The sequence below is a fragment of the Anabrus simplex genome, chromosome 3 (genome assembly GCF_040414725.1).
Source record: "Anabrus simplex isolate iqAnaSimp1 chromosome 3, ASM4041472v1, whole genome shotgun sequence".
In the NCBI taxonomy this organism is placed as follows: Eukaryota; Metazoa; Arthropoda; class Insecta; order Orthoptera; family Tettigoniidae; genus Anabrus; species Anabrus simplex.
Window position 1 is genome coordinate 14082193 of NC_090267.1, and position 20115 is coordinate 14102307.

The 20115-nt window shown below is 37.5% G+C and overlaps 1 protein-coding gene across 5 annotated transcripts in view; it reads left to right on the top strand.

Annotated features, from left to right (window-relative positions):
* The window catches only part of LOC136866942 (gastrula zinc finger protein XlCGF46.1), a 71743-nt gene that overhangs the window by 25248 nt on the left and 26380 nt on the right, over nucleotides 1–20115 (top strand). For 4 of the 5 annotated variants that reach the window (XM_067144032.2, XM_067144028.2, XM_067144030.2 and 1 more), the window contains exon 4: nucleotides 4514–4596. In XM_067144032.2, the coding sequence (XP_067000133.2) occupies nucleotides 4514–4596 (83 nt within the window). Of the gene's footprint in view, nucleotides 1–4513; nucleotides 4597–17057; nucleotides 18215–20115 lie in introns of those variants that run through there. The other variant, XM_067144031.2, reaches the window with a different exon arrangement.

Consider the following 20115-nt stretch of genomic DNA (forward strand, 5'->3'; position numbering starts at 1 on the left):
CAAGGGAACAGGAAGTATTACAGCAACTATTGAGGTATCTCACTGATTAGTATACCAGGCAATGTATTCACTGGCATCTTGGAGGGGAGATAGACAGCTATGTTTATGTTTTGTAGATCTAGAGAAAGCATATGACAGGGTACAGAGGGAAAAGATATTTGCCATACTGGGGGAGTATGGAATTAAGGGTGGATTATTAAAATCAATCAAAGGCATTTATGTTGACAATTGGACTGCAGTGAGAATTGATGGTAGAATGAGTTCTTGGTTCAGGGTACGTACAGGGGTTAGACAAGGCTATAATCATTCACGTTTCTTGTTTGTAGTTTATGTGGATCATCTGCTGAAAGGTATAAAGTTGCAGGGACGGATTCAGTTAGGTGGAAATGTAGTGAGCGGTCTGGCCTATGGTGACGACTTGGTTTTAATGACACGTTGTGTCGATAGCCTGCAGTCTAATATCTAGGAACTTGAAAATAGGTGCAATGAGTATGATATGAAGATTATGCTTTTGAAGACTAAATTGATGTCAGTAGGTAAGAAATTCAACAGAATTGAGTCAGATTGGTGATACAAAGCTAGGACAGGTAAATAGTTTGAACTATTAAGGTTGTGTTCTCCCAGGATGGTAATTTAGTGAGATTGAATTAAGTTGCAGTAAAGCTAATGCAGCAAGCTCACATTTGCAGTCAGCAGTATTCTGTAAGATTGATATCAGCTCACAGATGAAACTATCTTTACATTGGTCTGTTTTCAGACCAACTTTGCTTTATGGGAGCGAAAGTTAAGTGGATTCAGGATATCTTAATTACATGTTAGAAGTAACAGACTTGAAAGTATCGAGAATGATTGCTGATTAAACAAGTGCGAACAATGGTGTTAGGGTACTCGGAATGGGGAGATAAAGGGTAAGTTAGGAATGAACTCGATGGATGAAACTGTATGCATAAACTGGCTTTGTTGGTGGGGTCATGTGATTCAAATAGAAGAGGATAGGTTACCTAGGAGAATTATTGCTCTGTTATGGAGGGTAAGAGAAGTAGGGGGAGATCAAGACAACAGTGGTTAGACTCAGTTTTAACAATTTAAAGACAAGAGGTATAGAACTAAAAGAGGGTACAGCATTAGTCGGTTGCAAATTGGGGATTGTGACAACATTTAGTAAATTCACAGAGGTTTGCAGACTGAACGCTGAATGGCATAACGGTCCATAATGATTAGAGTGGGCCGGGAAAACTCAAATTCTTTTTTCCAAGTCGTAATACTGCGGAAAGGTTGCTAATTGGGAAGAATAAAATGGGGTAAGAAAAGAAACAAAATAGGTTCATTTCTTCCGGTCGCGCACGTGCTCTAAAGTTTGCCGAAATTTGGAAAAATGTATGTTTTTACAATAATTTTCTACCTTGCTTAACATATCAATATTTAAATATAATAGCTCAAGTCGACTCTTACTAGAACCAATAATGATTTAGGAAAAAGAAAGGTTCAAATCGGTTAAGGTCGTCCGCTCGCGCAACAGCTGTCAGAAATCCAACAAATTCTCACGCTCGTCGTAACTCGCTCGGGTCAAAGACTCTGACCCTCAGCCCACCTACCACTCTCGCCACCACGTCGTGCCATTGTTGTGTTGGTCTGCACTTATCCCTCGTGTTTGATGTGTGTTTCATTCGCTCTTCCAATTACTATTATGGCATTTGCATCTACTGTATTTCGATGTTTGTTTTGTGTTATGACATTTTTGTGTAACTTTGTGACTTAACAGTGGTATACTATGGCTGTACCTCAGAAACTCATCACAAGACAGGTACTTGATTGCCCTATATTTGCTGCACCTAAATACTTTTCATCAAGCAAGCTTCCTACTGGTGAGGACGTGATTCAGTGTTGTTCACAGGAGAGATACCACTTGGCACTTAAAGTTAATAATAAGAGTGTCAGTTTTTCACACATTGCCAGTACGGTACCTAACAAAATAATTGGTTTGTATCGGAAAGCATCCATCCCAACGGTTACAGATAAGAGAATTGTGCAACTTATAAAAGCGTTGCATGATAAATATTACAGCATTCAAAAATCATATACTCGGAATAAGAATAAAGATTCGTTTAAGCAGAAAATTGACAAGTTTAAGCAAAAATACTCATTACTTTCTGACGTAGTAGCTTGCAAATGCCCAATTGTTGTTAATTGCATTTGTAACAGAACCCCTGATTTATGTAAATGTGATATAACTGTCAAGTGTGTGCAAAATCAAATAAAATACGTGCTATTGAGCTAAGATTTGTTTACTTATTATGAGCACACAGAAAAATTGGAGGGTTGGACATGTCTAAAACAAAAAAACGTATTAAATCATTGGAAAGGAGATTGCGTGACAGCCATTTAACTCTGGATGATGAATATGAATCTCATCTGAAACCCTTGTGCCTGTATTCAAATGTAAATATTGTTGAAACTGATGATGGAGGCCAATATCTTGGTCGCTATCGCTACTTTTACCTGAAGGATAACAACTTTAACTTTAGCTTGTTTGATGGAAAATCTATAGGTGCAGCAAATATAGGGCAATCAAATACCTGTCTTGTGATGAGTTTCTGAGGTACAGCCATAGTATACCACCGTTAGGTCACAAAGTTACACAAAAATGTCATAACACAAAACAAACATCGAAATACAGTAGATGCAAATGCCACAATAGTAATTGGAAGAGTGAATGAAACACACATCAAACACGAGGGATAAGTGCAGGCTGACGCAACAATAGCACGGTGTTGCTGGGAGAGTGGTAGGTGGGCTGGGCATCAGAGTCTTTGACCCGAGCGAGTTACGACGAGCGCAAGAATTTGTTAGATTTTTGATGGCTGTTGCGCAAGCGGACGATCTTAACTGATTTGAACCATTATTTTTTCTAAATCATTATTGGTTCGAGTAAGAGTCAACTAGAGCTATTATATTTAAATATTGACAAGGTAAGCAAGTTAGAAAATTATCGTAAAAATCTACATTTTTCTGAATTTCAGCAAACTTTAGAGCATGTGGGCGACCGGAAAAGAAATGAACCTATTTTGTTTCTTTTTTTAAAAATCCCATTTCATTCTCTCCAATTCGCAATTTCTCCGCAGTATTATGGCTTTGGGAAAAATAATTCGAGTTTTTTCGGCCCACCGTAATAATGATGTATGTATGTTCTCATTGTAACCAAAGACGTTGGTCATACAAAAATTACAGCCATCAGTCATCATAATGATTGTTCTGGTCTTTGCATGGGTCTAGCAAACAGAACTGTGTTTCATTTGCCCTCATAGCAGTAATGAAGGTCCTTGACACAGGTGAAAATGAAAACCTACAACCTGTTTTCCAGTCATTGACCGGGTCAGGGATGTAATGAATGAAGCAGATATAGGCTATTATTACGATGGGGTCGCCACTCCCAAAGTGATTATTAATGAATGATATATGCTATGAAATGATAATGGAGAGTGTTGCTGGAATGAAAGATGACAGGGAAAACCGGAGTACCCAGAGAAAAACCTGTCCTGCCTCCGCTTTGTCCAGCACGAATCTCACATAGAGTGACCGGGATTTGAACCACTGTATCCAGCAGTGAGAGGCCGACGCGCTGCCGCTTGACACAGGTATTGCATGCAATATGAGGTCTCATAAGTTATGAATTTCATTATGGTCCATATTGACAATTGATCACTGTCAAAGTGTAGAGAAAACTGCACCTATTCAATAGCATTGGATTAATTCTATATCCTATATTATTTATATCAGTTTTGACCTTGCTAGAATAGGTCATCTTCAGCCATGATCAGATTTGAAATACTTGCATATATATAACAATCAGTAAAAAATTATAAATTGGTGTGACTTAAGTAATCTCTTAATCTAAAGCAGTGATGAAATGTCAGACTACAAAATGTGACATCCCCTCCCCTTACCTTATTCCAAACACAACATTTTTCTTGAAAAGGTCTGTTATGGAATATTCCTCTTCCTTCATTTGTTCTATCACAATGACGTGATTCTACACTTGCTTTTTCCTTTCCATTTTGTATATGTAACAAAATGGAAAATAAATCAGTTATTATTTTATTGTGCAAATATGAAATTTATTTTGTCAGCAGTTTCTTGTTTATGTATTTTTTCTTATTACTTTGATATTGATCGGAGTGGCTGTGTGTTAAGTGGAGTTGAGATGAGTGGGTTTGAACCCCCACTGTCGGCAGTCCTGTGGTTTCTTATTTTCACTTCCAGTCAACTGCTGGGTAAATTCCTATTTTTACCAACTTCTCACCCAATTTCATTTACCATAACTTATTCATTTCATCCTCATTAGCTCCTCAACTGAGGTTCGTAACAGGAAATTCATCCAACCATAAAATCATAACATTAATATCATCTCACATTTCTGACCCTGTATCAGGAAACAGTACTAAGGTTTGGTATACTTATATCCTTGTCACCTCATTGCTCTGTATTTTTAATTAACTTTCTGTGTTTCTTGCAGCCTTCTGCAGACTATAAGAATGAAATATTCGTAAATGAACATTCAGTTGACCAACTGGCCTCTTGTTTCAAAGAAGAGAAGGAGTAAGTACAGTTCTGCTTAATTAGGTTTTACACTCCTATACCTAAACAGTAGGAATGTGTTCATTACCTAAGTGCCATGTTCCATAGTGGTTGTTTGATCTCCCTTTACCAGCTATATTTATAAATTTTTTACAACTCTAATTTCTTAGGAAACTACTAGTTAAAATTGAGTTACGTGTTAAGGAACTTTAAGAATAGGTGAAGTCTGTTAGTGCAAAATGTATCTCAGATAGATCAATATATTTTTGAAGATGGTTTGTTTATGATACTGTAATATGGAGGTGGGTGGTATATAGAAATACAGATCAAAGCATTATATTCATACGACTTACTTACTTGTCTTATTTTCTTTAATTCCTAGTTGGAATATAGGGCCTTGATAAAATTTCTGCAGCTTGTTCTATCTGTTGCTAATGCCTTCACCTCCCTCCATGTCTTGTTGACTCCAGCAATATCCCTGTCTGTGGTTCTCTTCCAGGTCATCTGCCTTGCTTGTGACTACCAATGCCTGCCTGGTGTTACTTTCTTGTGACTTCTCCAGGTGCCCCAATCCTCCTCCATTTTCTTCTTGCTGTATGGGACTTTTACTTGTGGCCTCTCAAAGGTCTTTTTTGAGATGGTCTCATATTCTCATAATATACCTCAAACATCATCATCATCATCATCATCATCATCATCATCATGAATTCCTTTCAATAAGCCAGTTAGGATGTTAAAGAATGACATGGCTTCCATTTATTACGGTCATGGTATGCTTCTTTCTCTGTAGAACGAGGATTAATAAAGGACTGTAACCTTGTGGCAATGTCTTTGGTCACTTTTCAGGGCTCATTCCCATACAGTAACACCAATTGAACGTTCAAGTTGAATATCCTTAGCTTAATTTTTATGTGAATATGAGGGGTTCTCCATATTGGCCCTAACTGTGTAAAATCTCCTTCAGCTGTGTTTATACAACTCACCGCATCTCTAAAGAACCTCCATCCTGGCTTACCATGCTTCCTAAGTACCAAAATGCCTCTACCCTTTCTATATCCAACCTATCCAGAGTCAAGCTAGAATTGTTACAATGGTTTATGTGCATTTCCTTAGTCCTTTTTTATTTATATTTAAGCCTACTTCTTCAGCTTCTATTTTTAAGTCATTCAGTTTGATTTCCATGTCCCAAAAACATTCTGCAGGAAGACAGATATCATCTGCATAATCCAGTTCTTCTGATAGTTATTTAATCCCCACCAAATGCCACCATCTCTATTCGTTGCTCCTTTCAACATATAATCCAGTTTTGTGATAAAGAAGATTGGAGAAAATAAATATCCTTATCTTTCTCCAGATTTTTACATTAAAATAGTTCAGACAGCTTCCCTTTATGTTCTACTTGGCAAGTATATCCACCATACATTACCTGTGTAAGACAGACTATCTTGTGTAGGATTCCTAACTTTTCCATAGCACTCCTCCTATTTTTTTGGTGTAGAGAATCATAGGCCTTTACAGAATCAATGAAAAGTATATACAGAGATGTCCGATACTGAGCAAATTGTTGAATGATGAGCCTTAATGTGTCAATCTGATCCATAGTAGAGCAAACTTTTCTGAAACCTGCTTGTTCTTGATGTAGTCTCCCATGCCACGTGGTATAATTCCCCCCCCCCCCCGTCAAGGGAAGTGTTCTTCGGTCCATGTTAGTGTTAGAAGTTGCTCCACGATTTCTGCTGTTAAATCTGGATTTACTTTTATTTGTATCACTGCTTGTGCAATCTCTTGTCATGTTGATGGTTCTACTGAGATATCTTGATCTTCCAAAATGATTTCATCTTATACTCCTATGACTAAGATTTATTTCCTACCCACTAAACAGTTTGCACTCTCAACTCACACTAACTAAGTCACACCAGTTCTATATCCAAACCATCTAGAGTCAAGCTAGGATTGTTACGATGGTTTATGTGCATTTCCTTAGTCTTTCTGCTACTTATCGTTAAGCCTACTTAGTTATGCACTATAAAGTTTCCTATCCTGCATGCCATGCACAATCTGTTGCACTACAAGTTAGGCACTCGCTAGCCAGTCAACATTCCAACAGTATTCGTAGACTCCATATTGGCACGATGCAAAGCTACAAGGCACTCCGGACTTCACTGAAGACAGTCTCGACTCCATAACAGAACAGACCTTGGTTCATCAACTGGACTCCATACTGCTCTCAGTTGTCCACCTTATATAGGAATTGCTGGCTCCTCAAGATTCTTCACTAAGGAAGTAGTAACAATGATGTTATTGGATTTACGTCCCACTAACTACTTTTATGGTTTCCAGTGACACTGATATGCCTGAATTTTGTCCTGTGGGCATTCTTTTACTTGCCAGTAAATATACGAACATGGGGCTGATATATTTGTGCACTTTCAAATACCAAATACCAGGTGTGACACTGCTGAGCTTAGCTCAGAAAGCCAGTGTTCTACCATCTGAGCTACTCAGCCTGGCATGAAGGAAGTCTTCAGAGTTTTCCAGATTTAGAATGATCTTGGGTTATCTTCCAGGTTTTTCCACTACTGTTGGAGGCCTACAGGGAGATGATAGTGTGATGTCAGAGGGGGATTGGCCTTGCTCTGCTCAATCATTCTCCTGATGTGCTGGTCATGCGGGAGTCAACATCTAGGTAGTGACATGGACGGTTCCCAGTTGGGCTGACCTGTCTTGTTCCCCCAAGGTCTTATACAAACTGGTGGACATTGCCACATTGTCCTCTCCTTAAGGTTGCTCGTCTAGAGCTGCTCCATGGTACGGCACCAGACAATCCAGAGGACAGCCATCATCTTCCCTTGGCTAGGCCACTGGACACTACTAGCAGGTAGTAGTGGGAATACTTGCTATCCTCAGATGTTGTTTTGGTGTCATTTAACGAGTCCATGAACTCCCGCATGTATTCCGTTGCTGACTGTTCCTGATCTGCTGCCAATCCAAACATTAAGTCACATGGCATGCGTATTTCTCTCCCAAAGTCCATATTTGCAGGAGTCATGCCCTTCGATTCATTGGTGGACGCTAGAAAAGTCCCGCTTTGTATGATGCTCTGACACACCCTTAAATTTTCCTTTGTAGAGTCTCTGTTAGGGATCGCAAAAACCTACAGCCACTTCATGAAATCATCCATGGCCAGGAGTGTGTAGTAATTTCCAGTATCAGATTTCAGAAATGGACCACTGATGTGAATGGCTATCCTCTCAATAGGTGCTCTGACAAACTGCACCATCTGGCCCCTACTTCTGGTACATGAGCCTCGGTTCGCAGCACAGGTGTTGCACTTCTCGCACATCCTCTCAGTGTTGTTCCTCTGTATTAGCCCTGGCAGAGACTTCCAGGTGGCCTGCAGTGCTGTCCACATATGACAGGTCGCTAAGGATTTATTCAAGCTCCTGGCCATTTTCTGCTTGATAATCCATTTCTTGCCATTGGTCGACACCCACATGTGCATTAGCATTCCGTCACTGATTTTTAGACATTTCCACTGGGCCAATATGCCTTGTAGTTGGACTGCATTCTATTTTGTCATAATCTGGCCTCTCATGGCCCAGACCTCCACTGTGTCTGCCGGCCTCTTCACTTTCGGGCAGTGTGTACTGTTCTGAGTGGTGTTGTGGACAGAGCCTTCTTTAAAGGTGTTAATCAGTGAAAATGTACTCTTGAAGGCCATGTGCCCCTCCAGGTTGTGGAAGCTCAAAAGTCAAGTCAGGGCCATGTGTTTGGTGTGCAGATGGAATGGCTGTCCTTACAGGTACTTTTTGAGGTGTTCCAAGGCTTTCATGATTGCTAATAATTCCCGACACATCGTGCAGTAGTTCCCAGTGCATCGCACAGTAGTTCTGTTCAGCGTTGGACAGCAGTTTACTTCACACATAAGATCACCTTCTCTTGGTGGTCCTGTACCTCTGACAGCTCACTGGCATCAGTGTCGATGATAATCTTCACCCCATGTTTGGGTTATTCCGAGACAGGTTCCATGCACAGAGACTTCTTCAGTGTACAGAAGGCAATCTCTGCTTATGACGACCTTCTCTCCTTGGTGATCCCTGTAATTGGCTTTGAGATGTTAGCATAATGGCTATGAACTGGGGATAGTAGGTGCAAATGGTGATGAAGCATCTGAATTCTCGTTGTCCTTTGGTACCAGCCAGTTACAATGCCTTTTAACTTCGTAGGATCCATGGCTGCTCCTCACGGGGGTATGATGTGTTTGCATCCTTGTGGACTTTTTATTTCCTTTTCAGGTGAAATACTGTTATCATACGTTTTCTCCTGCAGGTAGTTTATACATTTATTTACTCAAAGTTAGTTCCAGTAGACTGAAGAGTCTAGGAGTTAAAATTTAACTGAGTCTAGAGATGGCTTCAGATATTATAAATAAAAAAGAAATCTTTGTAGTTGCTGACATTTTCCATGATTCAGCCTCACCTGAACCCCTCAAAGTCTCTGGAACACTCTTTGGAGGTCCTCCATGTGTTCTGTAAATTTGCACCCTACTATGATGATATCATCCAGATCCACCAGGCAGGCTTCATGCATTAGTCCTCTCAGTATAGACTCCATTAGCTGCTCAAAGGTCGCTGGCATATTACATAGCCCAAAAGGCAACACCAGTCAACTGGTACAGCCCTTGGCCAGTAGAGAATGCAGTCTTCTCCTTGTCTTCTGGATTAAGTGCCGGATGTGTCACCTGTCTGGGCTAACTTGCTGTAGTCCCTCTTAATGACTCTTAATAATCTTGACCATAATGGTCAGTATTGGTGGATGAACCGCCTAGTCAATACTATGTGTTAAATTTTTTTTTTAATATTTGCCTTTCACATTTACAATATGTCTAGTGTACATGTTCCGAGAATATGCACATTCTCTTCTTCAGCTTGTTAAATCAAAATTCCTGTGTACAATAAGATGTAGTGAAAATGGGGCCCCCCATTAAGAAATCTAAAACTATGACCAGTACAATGTAACATTTTAAAAATTGAAGGATGGGGGGGCATGGAAATAAATTCCATCTTGTCAAATACAATAAAACACAGTAGGATGATGTCTATATGAATAAAATGTTGAGCACTGAGTCCTGTTGTGATGTGATGTCAATGTGTCCTGGTGTTCCAATACTTTCTTGTAAAATTCAGGTGGGGTGGTATTAAGAATAATATAAAATGATATAAAAGTTTGTTGTCAAGCCGATACTCTCCATTAATAATGCAGCTGGTTGTTATGAACTTAATATGGTCTGTGAGAAGGAAAAGTAAAATAGAAACTATAACTGGAAGACTGTAACGTAAACAACTCGTAAAAATATTAAAACCAGCCGATGTTGTAATATAGGTAGTGCTGTCATGCAACTGTCAAGGAGATGTAAAAGCAAATGACTGATTGCAGTGGGAGGCATGGTGGATGGTAGGAGGGGTAGAGAGTACCATCACTGATGCTATCGTCATGCTTCCCCCTTATGCGCTTTCTCTCATTCTCTTTTGACCTCTTTCTAGAATACTGGTTCACCAATTTAAACAACTGATTGTCCTCTGCCATGTGCTCATTAAGGCTATTTTCACTATCAAAGTTTTGTAACTTGTACATTTCTAACTTTTCAAGGGCATTCATTTGTTTACCTGTTCAATATTAGTGAAATGATGATTGTTTTCACACATGGCAGAGTATCTAGAATATCTTTGTGCATTCACATGCTCTTTATAACGTACCAACACGCTTCTTCCCGACTGTTCTACATACTTCTCACAGTCTTGACATGGCAGTTTGTGTACTCTCGACGTACTGAAAATACTATTGGTGTTTACACTATTCAAATTGAATAACATTTTATTATTATTATTATCTGTTCTAAAGGGTACATGGATATTGTGTTTCCTAAAGAGTTTAACCAAGCCGTATGATTGTTTATTAATGTAAGTGAATGTAGCACATTTCTTCTTTTCTTTCCTATTTACAAGTAGAGTGTGTGGTTTATTCATGACCTTACTCTTTATCCTATTGACATAGCTCATAGGGAAACCATTTCTTCTGGCAATATCGTGAATGATGTTTATCTCTTTATTAAATTCATTTTTATCTAGTGGTGTATTTACTGCTCTGTTGTTCAAGCTATAAATGCCGCTTTCTTGTGTTCTCTTGGGTGGGTTGAGTCTTTCCTGATTACAACATCTGTATGTGAAGGCTTTCTGAATACTTGATAAACCAGGTTTTTATTATCTCTAGTTGTATATATCTAGTTATATGTCCAGTTATTTACGTCTAGGTACTTTTGAATTTTATTATCTTCCGATTCAATTGTGAACGTTATATCATCGCTCCGGAAGAACAATGACACAACTGCACAATTTGATCAAACGGAGTTACGTGGTCATCTGGGTTCAGAAATACCTAGCGCCCACGTGTGAATATCGTTCGAACTGTAGTTATGCTCTAGGCCGCTAGAGGGAAATTGCGTCGTCGTAGAAATGTTAGCTGTTTGTGACTGCGCTTCAGAGAAATATCGCCGCATGTCTCAGTGCTGTCCTTTACCGAGCTCAATAGCTGCAGTCGCTTAAGTGCGGCCAGTATCCAGTATCCAGGATATAGTAGGTTCGAACCCCACTGTCGGCAGCCCTGAAAATGGTTTTCCGTGGTTTCCCATTTTCACACCAGGCTAATGCTGGGGCTGTACCTTAATTAAGGCCATGGCTGCTTCCTTCCCACTCCTAGCCCTTTCCTGTCTCATCGTCGCCGTAAGACCTATCTGTGTCAGTGCGACGTAAAACAACTAGCAAAAAAAAAAAAGTGCTGTCCTTGAGTTCGTGAGTGATCCTTCGTGTCCGCTGGAACAATGACGTAAGTGTGATTCCGGGTCGAAACTTCACCTACATCCATCGCAGTTCTAGTGCGACAACGACGTAAGTGTGCACGGTGTCATTGTTCATCTAACAAATTAAAAACTTTATGTCTTAAGTGTTCTTTTCACCGTTGTTGAACTCCACAGTCCGTTCAATTCTACGTCATAACTGTTCTTGATGCCAATGTTAAGAAGAACGAGATGGCTTAACCTTCCTAATACCAGGTGTTTTTTGTTACACGGAGTACCTCTAAGGGTCATAATTGACCCCAAACAGTGAATAAACCTTTATGTGTTGAAAATAGAAATCATAATGAAATATCTCTGAATACAGTTGACTCAGAGGGATAAAGTCAAACATTACATTTTTAAAACAGCAGAGATTTCAATATAAAACATACTCTTAAGTCACTTAGACCCGAATGGTACTAGGAGGTTTAAACAGATTCATGTCAACATTCTTTTATATCAATTTTGGGAAGTAGGTAGTTTGCGACCATTGTGACCTTCTGAGATCTTACTTGTTATAACTGAAAGTGTTCATTGTTTTCACAGGGTGAAAATGAGCGAACGAATGAAGGTAATTATTTGTCTTGTTCATACTCGGGCAACGGAAGAAAACGGAGGTGTAACAGCGGGAAATTGTTCTACGTCAATTAAAATGCAAACTGTACGTGATACTTCAAATTCAGAGATCATTAATGTGGAGCCACAGGCATCTAACACACAACATAATCTCGCAGCCAAACAGGAAACTGAAAATTCACATTATTATGTGGTTCATAGTTCAACACTAACAAAAGTGGGTTTGAAAAAAGTTAAAATAACACCCTCTAAGCTCCATAATAGCTCTGATGATAGTTCAGATGTGTTTTCGTCAGGCTCAAGTGACAATTATGAACCATCTAGTAATGACGAATCGTCAAGATCTGATTCATTGTCCAACAACACCGAAATACCTGTGAGTCAACAATTGTTGAGCGAAACAGGCCTCACTAAAAATTCTCCAAAAAAGAAAGGCAAAAAAAGGGTGCGGAATGTTAATAAGTGGCACAAAATTCACGCAAAAATTCTGAGAAACTCAGGGAAAATGTATACATCTAGAATGGGGAAAATCGTTGAGGCTCGTAAGACACGCGCTGCTTGTTCAAAGAAGTTGTCAGAAGACTACAGAAATCAGCTGTTCAGGAGTTATTGGGGCCTAGGTTCATTGCAACGACAATGAGACTTTTTGAATTCATGTATAGAACAACTTGTTCTTAAATATCGGCGCATATCTGCCCAAGAACCTAGAAAGTCAAATTGCGCTTTCTATGTAATGAATAATGACCAGAAATTTCATGTGTGCAAAACATTTTTGATAAACACTTTGGGAATAACCGAAAGGACAATTCGTACTGTGATCGCAGGCAAATTCACTGGGGCTGACATGGCACCTGAAGACAGAAGAGGAAAGCATGACAACCGTAATAAGATTGACGAAGAAATCTTGAACTCAGTTAGGACTCACATAAATTCAATACCATGAATTGAGAGCCATTATATAAGAAGTGCTTCCTCAAGAGAATTTATAGATGGATTGTCTATCGCAGAAATGCAGTGACATTATTCTTCAGAGCGGTCTTCCGCTAATACGCCAGCTGTGAATTACGATACCTACGCACGCATATTCAATACCGAATTTAATATAGGATTCTTCGTGCCAAAGAAGGATCAATGTGAGGGATATAAAAATGCGGTAGGTGAAGAAAAGTCAAATCTGCAATTACAGTATGAAGAACATCTGGAAGAAAAGGAACTGAGTAGAACAGAGAAAACCACAGACAAAGAAAAGGCCAAAAGTGGAGAAATGAAATTAGCCGTTTATGATATACAACCCGTCTTACCAGTGCCAAAGGGACAAACATCGGCCTTTTTCTACAAATCGAGTCTCAACTGTTAAAATTTCACAGTAAGTGTCTGTCAACCTGTATTGTATGCAGTTACACTCATTTTTTAATCCAGTTCACCTGGCTTTCTAGTGATGAAAACATTATTGTATTTTTGTTGTTGTTGTAGGTAACCGAAATTGGATGTGACAAAAGCTTTTGTTTCTTTTGGCATGAGCGACTCGGAAATAGAGGCGTGACTGAAATAGGAACTTGTGTGTTTCGATATCTTGAAGAGTTTTTTTTTTTACTTTACAAAAAACAATATGTATATGAGTTTCCACCTTATCAATACAAATTTATTTTACATTAAGCAAGTAAATGTAGTCAAGACTAGTTTCGACCCCTAGGGGGTCATCCTCAGTTGACAAGCGTTAAAAATGTATTGTTTACAAAAACATCACATGTAGTGGTAAAAGCTTAAATTAATTTGAACCGATCATTAATGTTGGTATGTCTGGTACATGATTGACTAGTGTGCATCATCCATGAAGACACATATTATTTTTTATGCTACTACCATCCAATTTTTTTAGGTTATACAATGTGGAATATACATGCATTTATGCAACTCAACAGTGGCAAGTTTAACAATGTACATTTAAAGTTGGTTCATAAATTACACATTGGCTATTGATTAGGACATTGGTTTGAACACTTTTGACTAGAATATCAATGTAACACCTACTGGCATATATCTTAGATGCTAAAATCAATTTGTAAGGCCTGTTACTCTTGATTGAGTCTTAGTATAAAGTTAAAATTTTAAATGAAAACTATTTGCTTAGTATAGGCATTAAATAATGCTGTTAAAATGGACGTAGTGGTAAAAGCTTAAATTGATTTGAACCGATCATTAATGTTGGTATGTCTGGTACATGATTGACTAGTGTGCATAATCCATGAAGACACATATTATTTTGCATGCTACCACCATCCAATTTTTAGGTTATACAATGTGGAATATACACACATTTGTGCAACTCAATAGTGTCAAGTTTAACAATGTACATTTAAAGTTGGTTCACAAATTACATAAATTGGCTATTGATTAGGACATTGGTTTGAACACTTTTGACTAGAATATCAATGCAACACCTTACTGGCATATATCTAAGATGCTAAAATCCGTTTGTAAAGCCTGTTACTCTTGATTGAGTCTTAGTATAACGTTAAAATTTTAAATGAAAACTATTTGCTTAGCATAGGCATTAAATAATGCTGTCAAAATGGACATCTAGCTAAAACAGTGGTATATGTATGTCATATATGCCTGGTTTAAAAAAAAAAAAAAAAAACACATTACATTAATGTTATTGATATGTGGTGCAACATGTACATTGTTTTTGGAACAAATGGGGTTGACGAATTTTTCATAACAGTCTTAGATATAGTGTTCTAATAAAATGGGTCCGTAAAAATATTTATATGTATAAAACAGTTAGCATTTAAATAATCCGCTGTAGATCGGGTAATGCTTAGATATCTATCTGGAGATATATTAGGCAGCTACTAATGTTGGAGTTATTAGAAATATTAATGAAGCATGTTTTCCATCCGTATGTCGTGATGTTTCTGGCTGGTGACATTTGTCAGAATGTGTTGAAATTATGCGTCTTGATGCACGTTGATTTTATCGTGGAAGCGTATATGTTGTAAAAACAAGGTACAGTATCTGGAAATAGAAATAATGAGTGTGATAATGGCGTGGTATGAAAGTGTAATAGTAAATCGTATATCGTTTTACTTACATAAGGTGTTGGAACCGTGCGTTCTTTGTAGCTGCCTGTTGGGATCTGATACGTGTTGCTCTGAGATTGTAGTTAGCGGCGGTAGAGGGGAGGTTTGGGGGGATGGGTGGAGTGTTAGTGATGGGAGTGGGGTTAGAGGGGAGGAAGTCTTGGGGCGGTTGATTTGAACATATAGATTTTTGTTTACTTATTCTTTTGATGTAGAAATCTTTTAATGAGGGAATTACTGCATGAAAAAGAATATTGTTTCTGTCTATACTTTCATTTAGGTTTTACAACATATACGCTTCCACGATAAAATCAACGTGCATCAAGACGCATAATTTCAACACATTCTGACAAATGTCACCAGCCAGAAACATCACGACATACGGATGGAAAACATGCTCCATTAATATTTCTAATAACTCCAACATTAGTAGCTGCCTAATATATCTCCAGATAGATATCTAAGCATTACCCGATCTACAGCGGATTATTTAAATGCTAACTGTTTTATACATATAAATATTTTTACGGACCCATTTTATTAGAACACTATATCTAAGACTGTTATGAAAAATTCGTCAACCCCATTTGTTCCAAAAACAATGTACATGTTGCACCACATATCAATAACATTAATGTAATGTGTTTTTTTTTTTTTTTAAACCAGGCATATATGACATACATATACCACTGTTTTAGCTAGATGTCCATTTTGACAGCATTATTTAATGCCTATGCTAAGCAAATAGTTTTCACTTAAAATTTTAACCTTATACTAAGACTCAATCAAGAGTAACAGGCTTTACAAACTGATTTTAGCATCTTAGATATATGCCAGTAAGGTGTTGCATTGATATTCTAGTCAAAAGTGTTCAAACCAATGTCCTAATCAATAGCCAATTTATGTAATTTGTGAACCAATTTTAAATGTACATTGTTAAACTTGACACTATTGAGTTGCACAAACGTGTGTATATTCCACATTGTATAACCTAAAAATTGGATGGTGGTAGCATGCAAAATAATATGTGTCTTCATGGATTATGCACACTAGTCAATCATGTACCAGACATACCAACATTAATGATCGGTTCAAATCAATTTAAGCTTTTACCACTACGTCCATTTTAACAGCATTATTTAATGCCTATACTAAGCAAATAGTTTTCATTTAAAATTTTAACTTTATACTAAGACTCAATCAAGAGTAACAGGCCTTACAAATTGATTTTAGCATCTAAGATATATGCCAGTAGGTGTTACATTGATATTCTAGTCAAAAGTGTTCAAACCAATGTCCTAATCAATAGCCAATGTGTAATTTATGAACCAACTTTAAATGTACATTGTTAAACTTGCCACTGTTGAGTTGCATAAATGCATGTATATTCCACGTTGTATAACCTAAAAAAATTGGATGGTAGTAGCATAAAAAATAATATGTGTCTTCATGGATGATGCACACTAGTCAATCATGTACCAGACATACCAACATTAATGATCGGTTCAAATTAATTTAAGCTTTTACCACTACATGTGATGTTTTTGTAAACAATACATTTTTAACGCTTGTCAACTGAGGATGACCCCCTAGGGGTCGAAACTAGTCTTGACTACATTTACTTGCTTAATGTAAAATAAATTTGTATTGATAAGGTGGAAACTCATATACATATTGTTTTTTGTAAAGTAATATCTATCAATACGGAAATGAAACTTATAAATAACATCTTGAAGAGTTGTCAAATACTATGCCTGGGACAAGTGTTGTATTTTACTCTGATAACTGTGGAGGTCAGCAGAAAAACAGGTCAGCATGAAGAAAGCAACGTTTCTTCAAAATAGAGTTATTGTGTCAATTTTCAGAAATAATTATAAAAATTCTTGTATTGGAGAAAGCATGTAGCGTGAAATTGTCTATTTTTTTTTCAGATACATCATAGCACTGTATTTGTATGCAGTTGCGCGACTTAACATTCAGTCTATTTCCCATAAATATTTGATGCGTGGTCACACAAAAAACGAGGGGGATGCAGTCCATAGCATCACTGAGAAGTCTTTGAAGAAAGCAAAGAAATCTGGACCTATTTATGTGCCTGATCAATACGTATCAATCATCAGAACTGCAAAAAAGAGGGGGGAGCCTCCACGTGTTAGAGAAATGAGTTTTGCTGACTTCATAGACATCAAGGCGTTGCATGATGAGATGGTACCTAATTTTAAGGATGTTGATGGTATTGTGTTTAAAATGTCTGAAGTTAAACTTTTACGATTTGAGAAGGATAGTGATGTGCTTTGCTATAAGACTAGCTATAAACAATTGGAATGGAGTAACGTTCAGTTTAAGGTTACAAAGAGGCGTTCGTCACAGAGTAAAGATCCAGCTAGTATTGATTTGAAATGAGCCTATAACAGAAAGATGGACCTTTCTGAAAATAATATTAGAGATTTACATAGTTTGATTGACAGAAACATCATTCCTCATTTTTATAGAGGTTTTTATGACTCTCTTATCCACTAAATGTTTTGAAGATAATTTTTCTTGATACTGTACTTCAGAATGCATTTATTCATGGAGTATTTCAACATGTATTTCTTATAGCATTCCTCTGAAGTTTTGTCTGTGAAAGCTTTGTGGTGTAATGCCACACAAGGTGCTTAAATGTACAAATTGTATTATGATCATCCATTTCTAGCGGTAGGAATCTTTTGGCAGGATGTGATTGTATCATGATCATCCATTTCTAGCGGTAGGAATCTTTTGGCAGGATGTGATTGTATTATGATCATCCATTTCTAGCGGTAGGAATCTTTTGGCAGGATGTGATTGTATTTCTCTGACTTGTTGCTTCAATGGTTGAGAAGCTCATTACATTACCGTTTTGGTTTTTTTTTTACTTTCAGTGTTTATAGTTTGTATTTCATTTATCTTGTTTTGTTAGCAGAATGGTACCAATTATACCTATTATTCTATGATAACACTCGTAGAAACATCAGAATCCACACAGGATACCACTTTGATATTTGGACCGCAATTTTGTGCATTATTAATTTCCACAAAAATAAACAGCTTTATTTATTTGTCAACAAGTAGGGCCTGTGTATAAACTGTTCATTAAATAATGTTTTATAATGTAATTTTTGAAACGTGGGGTTTTTATCTTCCTGATACTACTGACAAACTTCGTTACATGTTGATCACAGTTTCAGAAGAACAATGATGCATTTGCAGAAAAGGGGTCATTTTGGGCAAAAAAAAAAAAAGGTAATTATTTTGAAAACATGTTTGTATCTTACAGTGCGCTTGTATATGTTACAATTTCCTTCAAAACAAATATTTTGCGTAATTGAATCTTAACAAAAAATAAATCGGTTTTTCGGGTCTCCTGCACAATCGCAGTTTTGACAGTTATGACATTGTTCTTCCGGAATGACAATATGTTTATGTAAGTTATTTAACTGGTGTAACAGCTCGTTTGGTTTGAGATCCTGTTCGTTAATGATAATGAACTTGTCATCAACAAACTTCAACCATGAATCTAATCCTCTTATTTTGCTGACTATTTTATTAATTTCCATATGGTCCATGTATATGTCAGCAATTATACCAGATGCTGGTGATCCCATAGCCTACCCCTTAACTTGTTTATACACATAGTTATCAAAAGTAAAAAAGTTGTTTTCTAATGTGAACGTTAATAAGATGATGAATTCATCTATTTCTACTCTACTTAACGGGCTGTATGCGTTTGTTTTCCTTAACCCTAGACCAGTCACACTTCCGGGCGCGCGGTTGACTTTGTCAACCAGTTAGATTTTCAATCATTTATAGGCTTCCAATCGCATACATATTTAATTTAATGGCGTTTTACCTTTTGTTTCAGTGTTATTCTCCAAATAAAATTAAAAACTTGTATTAGTGGTTAATATGAATGTACTTAAAACGGATAATAATGAACACATGAACTAATTCTGATACGGACATGAATACTGCACCTATTTAAAATGAGTTAAGCAGTAGCTACACAATGAAATTAAAATAATGGTCATATCTGAATATTTCCACAATTATACAATGAAATGACCAGACATAATAGCAAATAAAAAAGACTGGGTGAAATATAAACTTTGTTACCATGCCCAAGAACTCCTTCACACATTATTCCCCGAGCAATGCCATAATTTCACTGCAGTTCACAAATTTAGCATCGCGCTCATGGCTGGAATTCATTTCTGCCCACTTACTAGAAATATACAAATTATTCCAGTATAATAAATCATCGACCTTCTCACCACATGAAACAGTCAATTTCTGTTGATACCTTCCTCGTCTCCCCTTCCTGTCCTGGCAGTATTTTTACAATATTCCTTGCTTTCCTCAAAGTAAGTTTTGAAAAGTCCGTCTTGGACCACATTGTTCCTCCATCACACCCGAGGATATATTCCCTTTCGTTATCGTCCTCATAGATCTCACTATTCAAATCGGCTTCATGCCCTGTATCACTGTTATGATTTTTATCTGTACGTTTATAATATCCTCCTCCCCATCCAAAAAGTCCGAGGCAGACTCTTGTATTTCATCGGACAACTGGCTCAAAATATCAGGTATGTCTTCGTCATTGACAAACCAAGACCTAAAGTAGAAATATACTACATGTAATTACGCCTGACTTTGCCTAATTACCTGAAAAGTACAGAGGAAAGGACATTTTAAAGAAATAAATTTTACTTATATGACCTGGTGTGCGTTTGACTTTGTTAACCAGCTTTGGGTTCCAAGAGTTCGCTTGAAATAATTACACATGTATCGCTTCCACTGTTGTCGAAACTCGCCTGAACTGAAGGTCAAGAGTGAGAAAAAAGGTATTAGTTGCAAGGAGGTGAAAGACTGACAGTTCTAGGAATTACAGCATAAAATATCGCGCTGTTTGCTTTTGTCAACCAGCGTACCCAGTCTAGGGTTAACGATGTTTATAGTCTCCGTAATTGG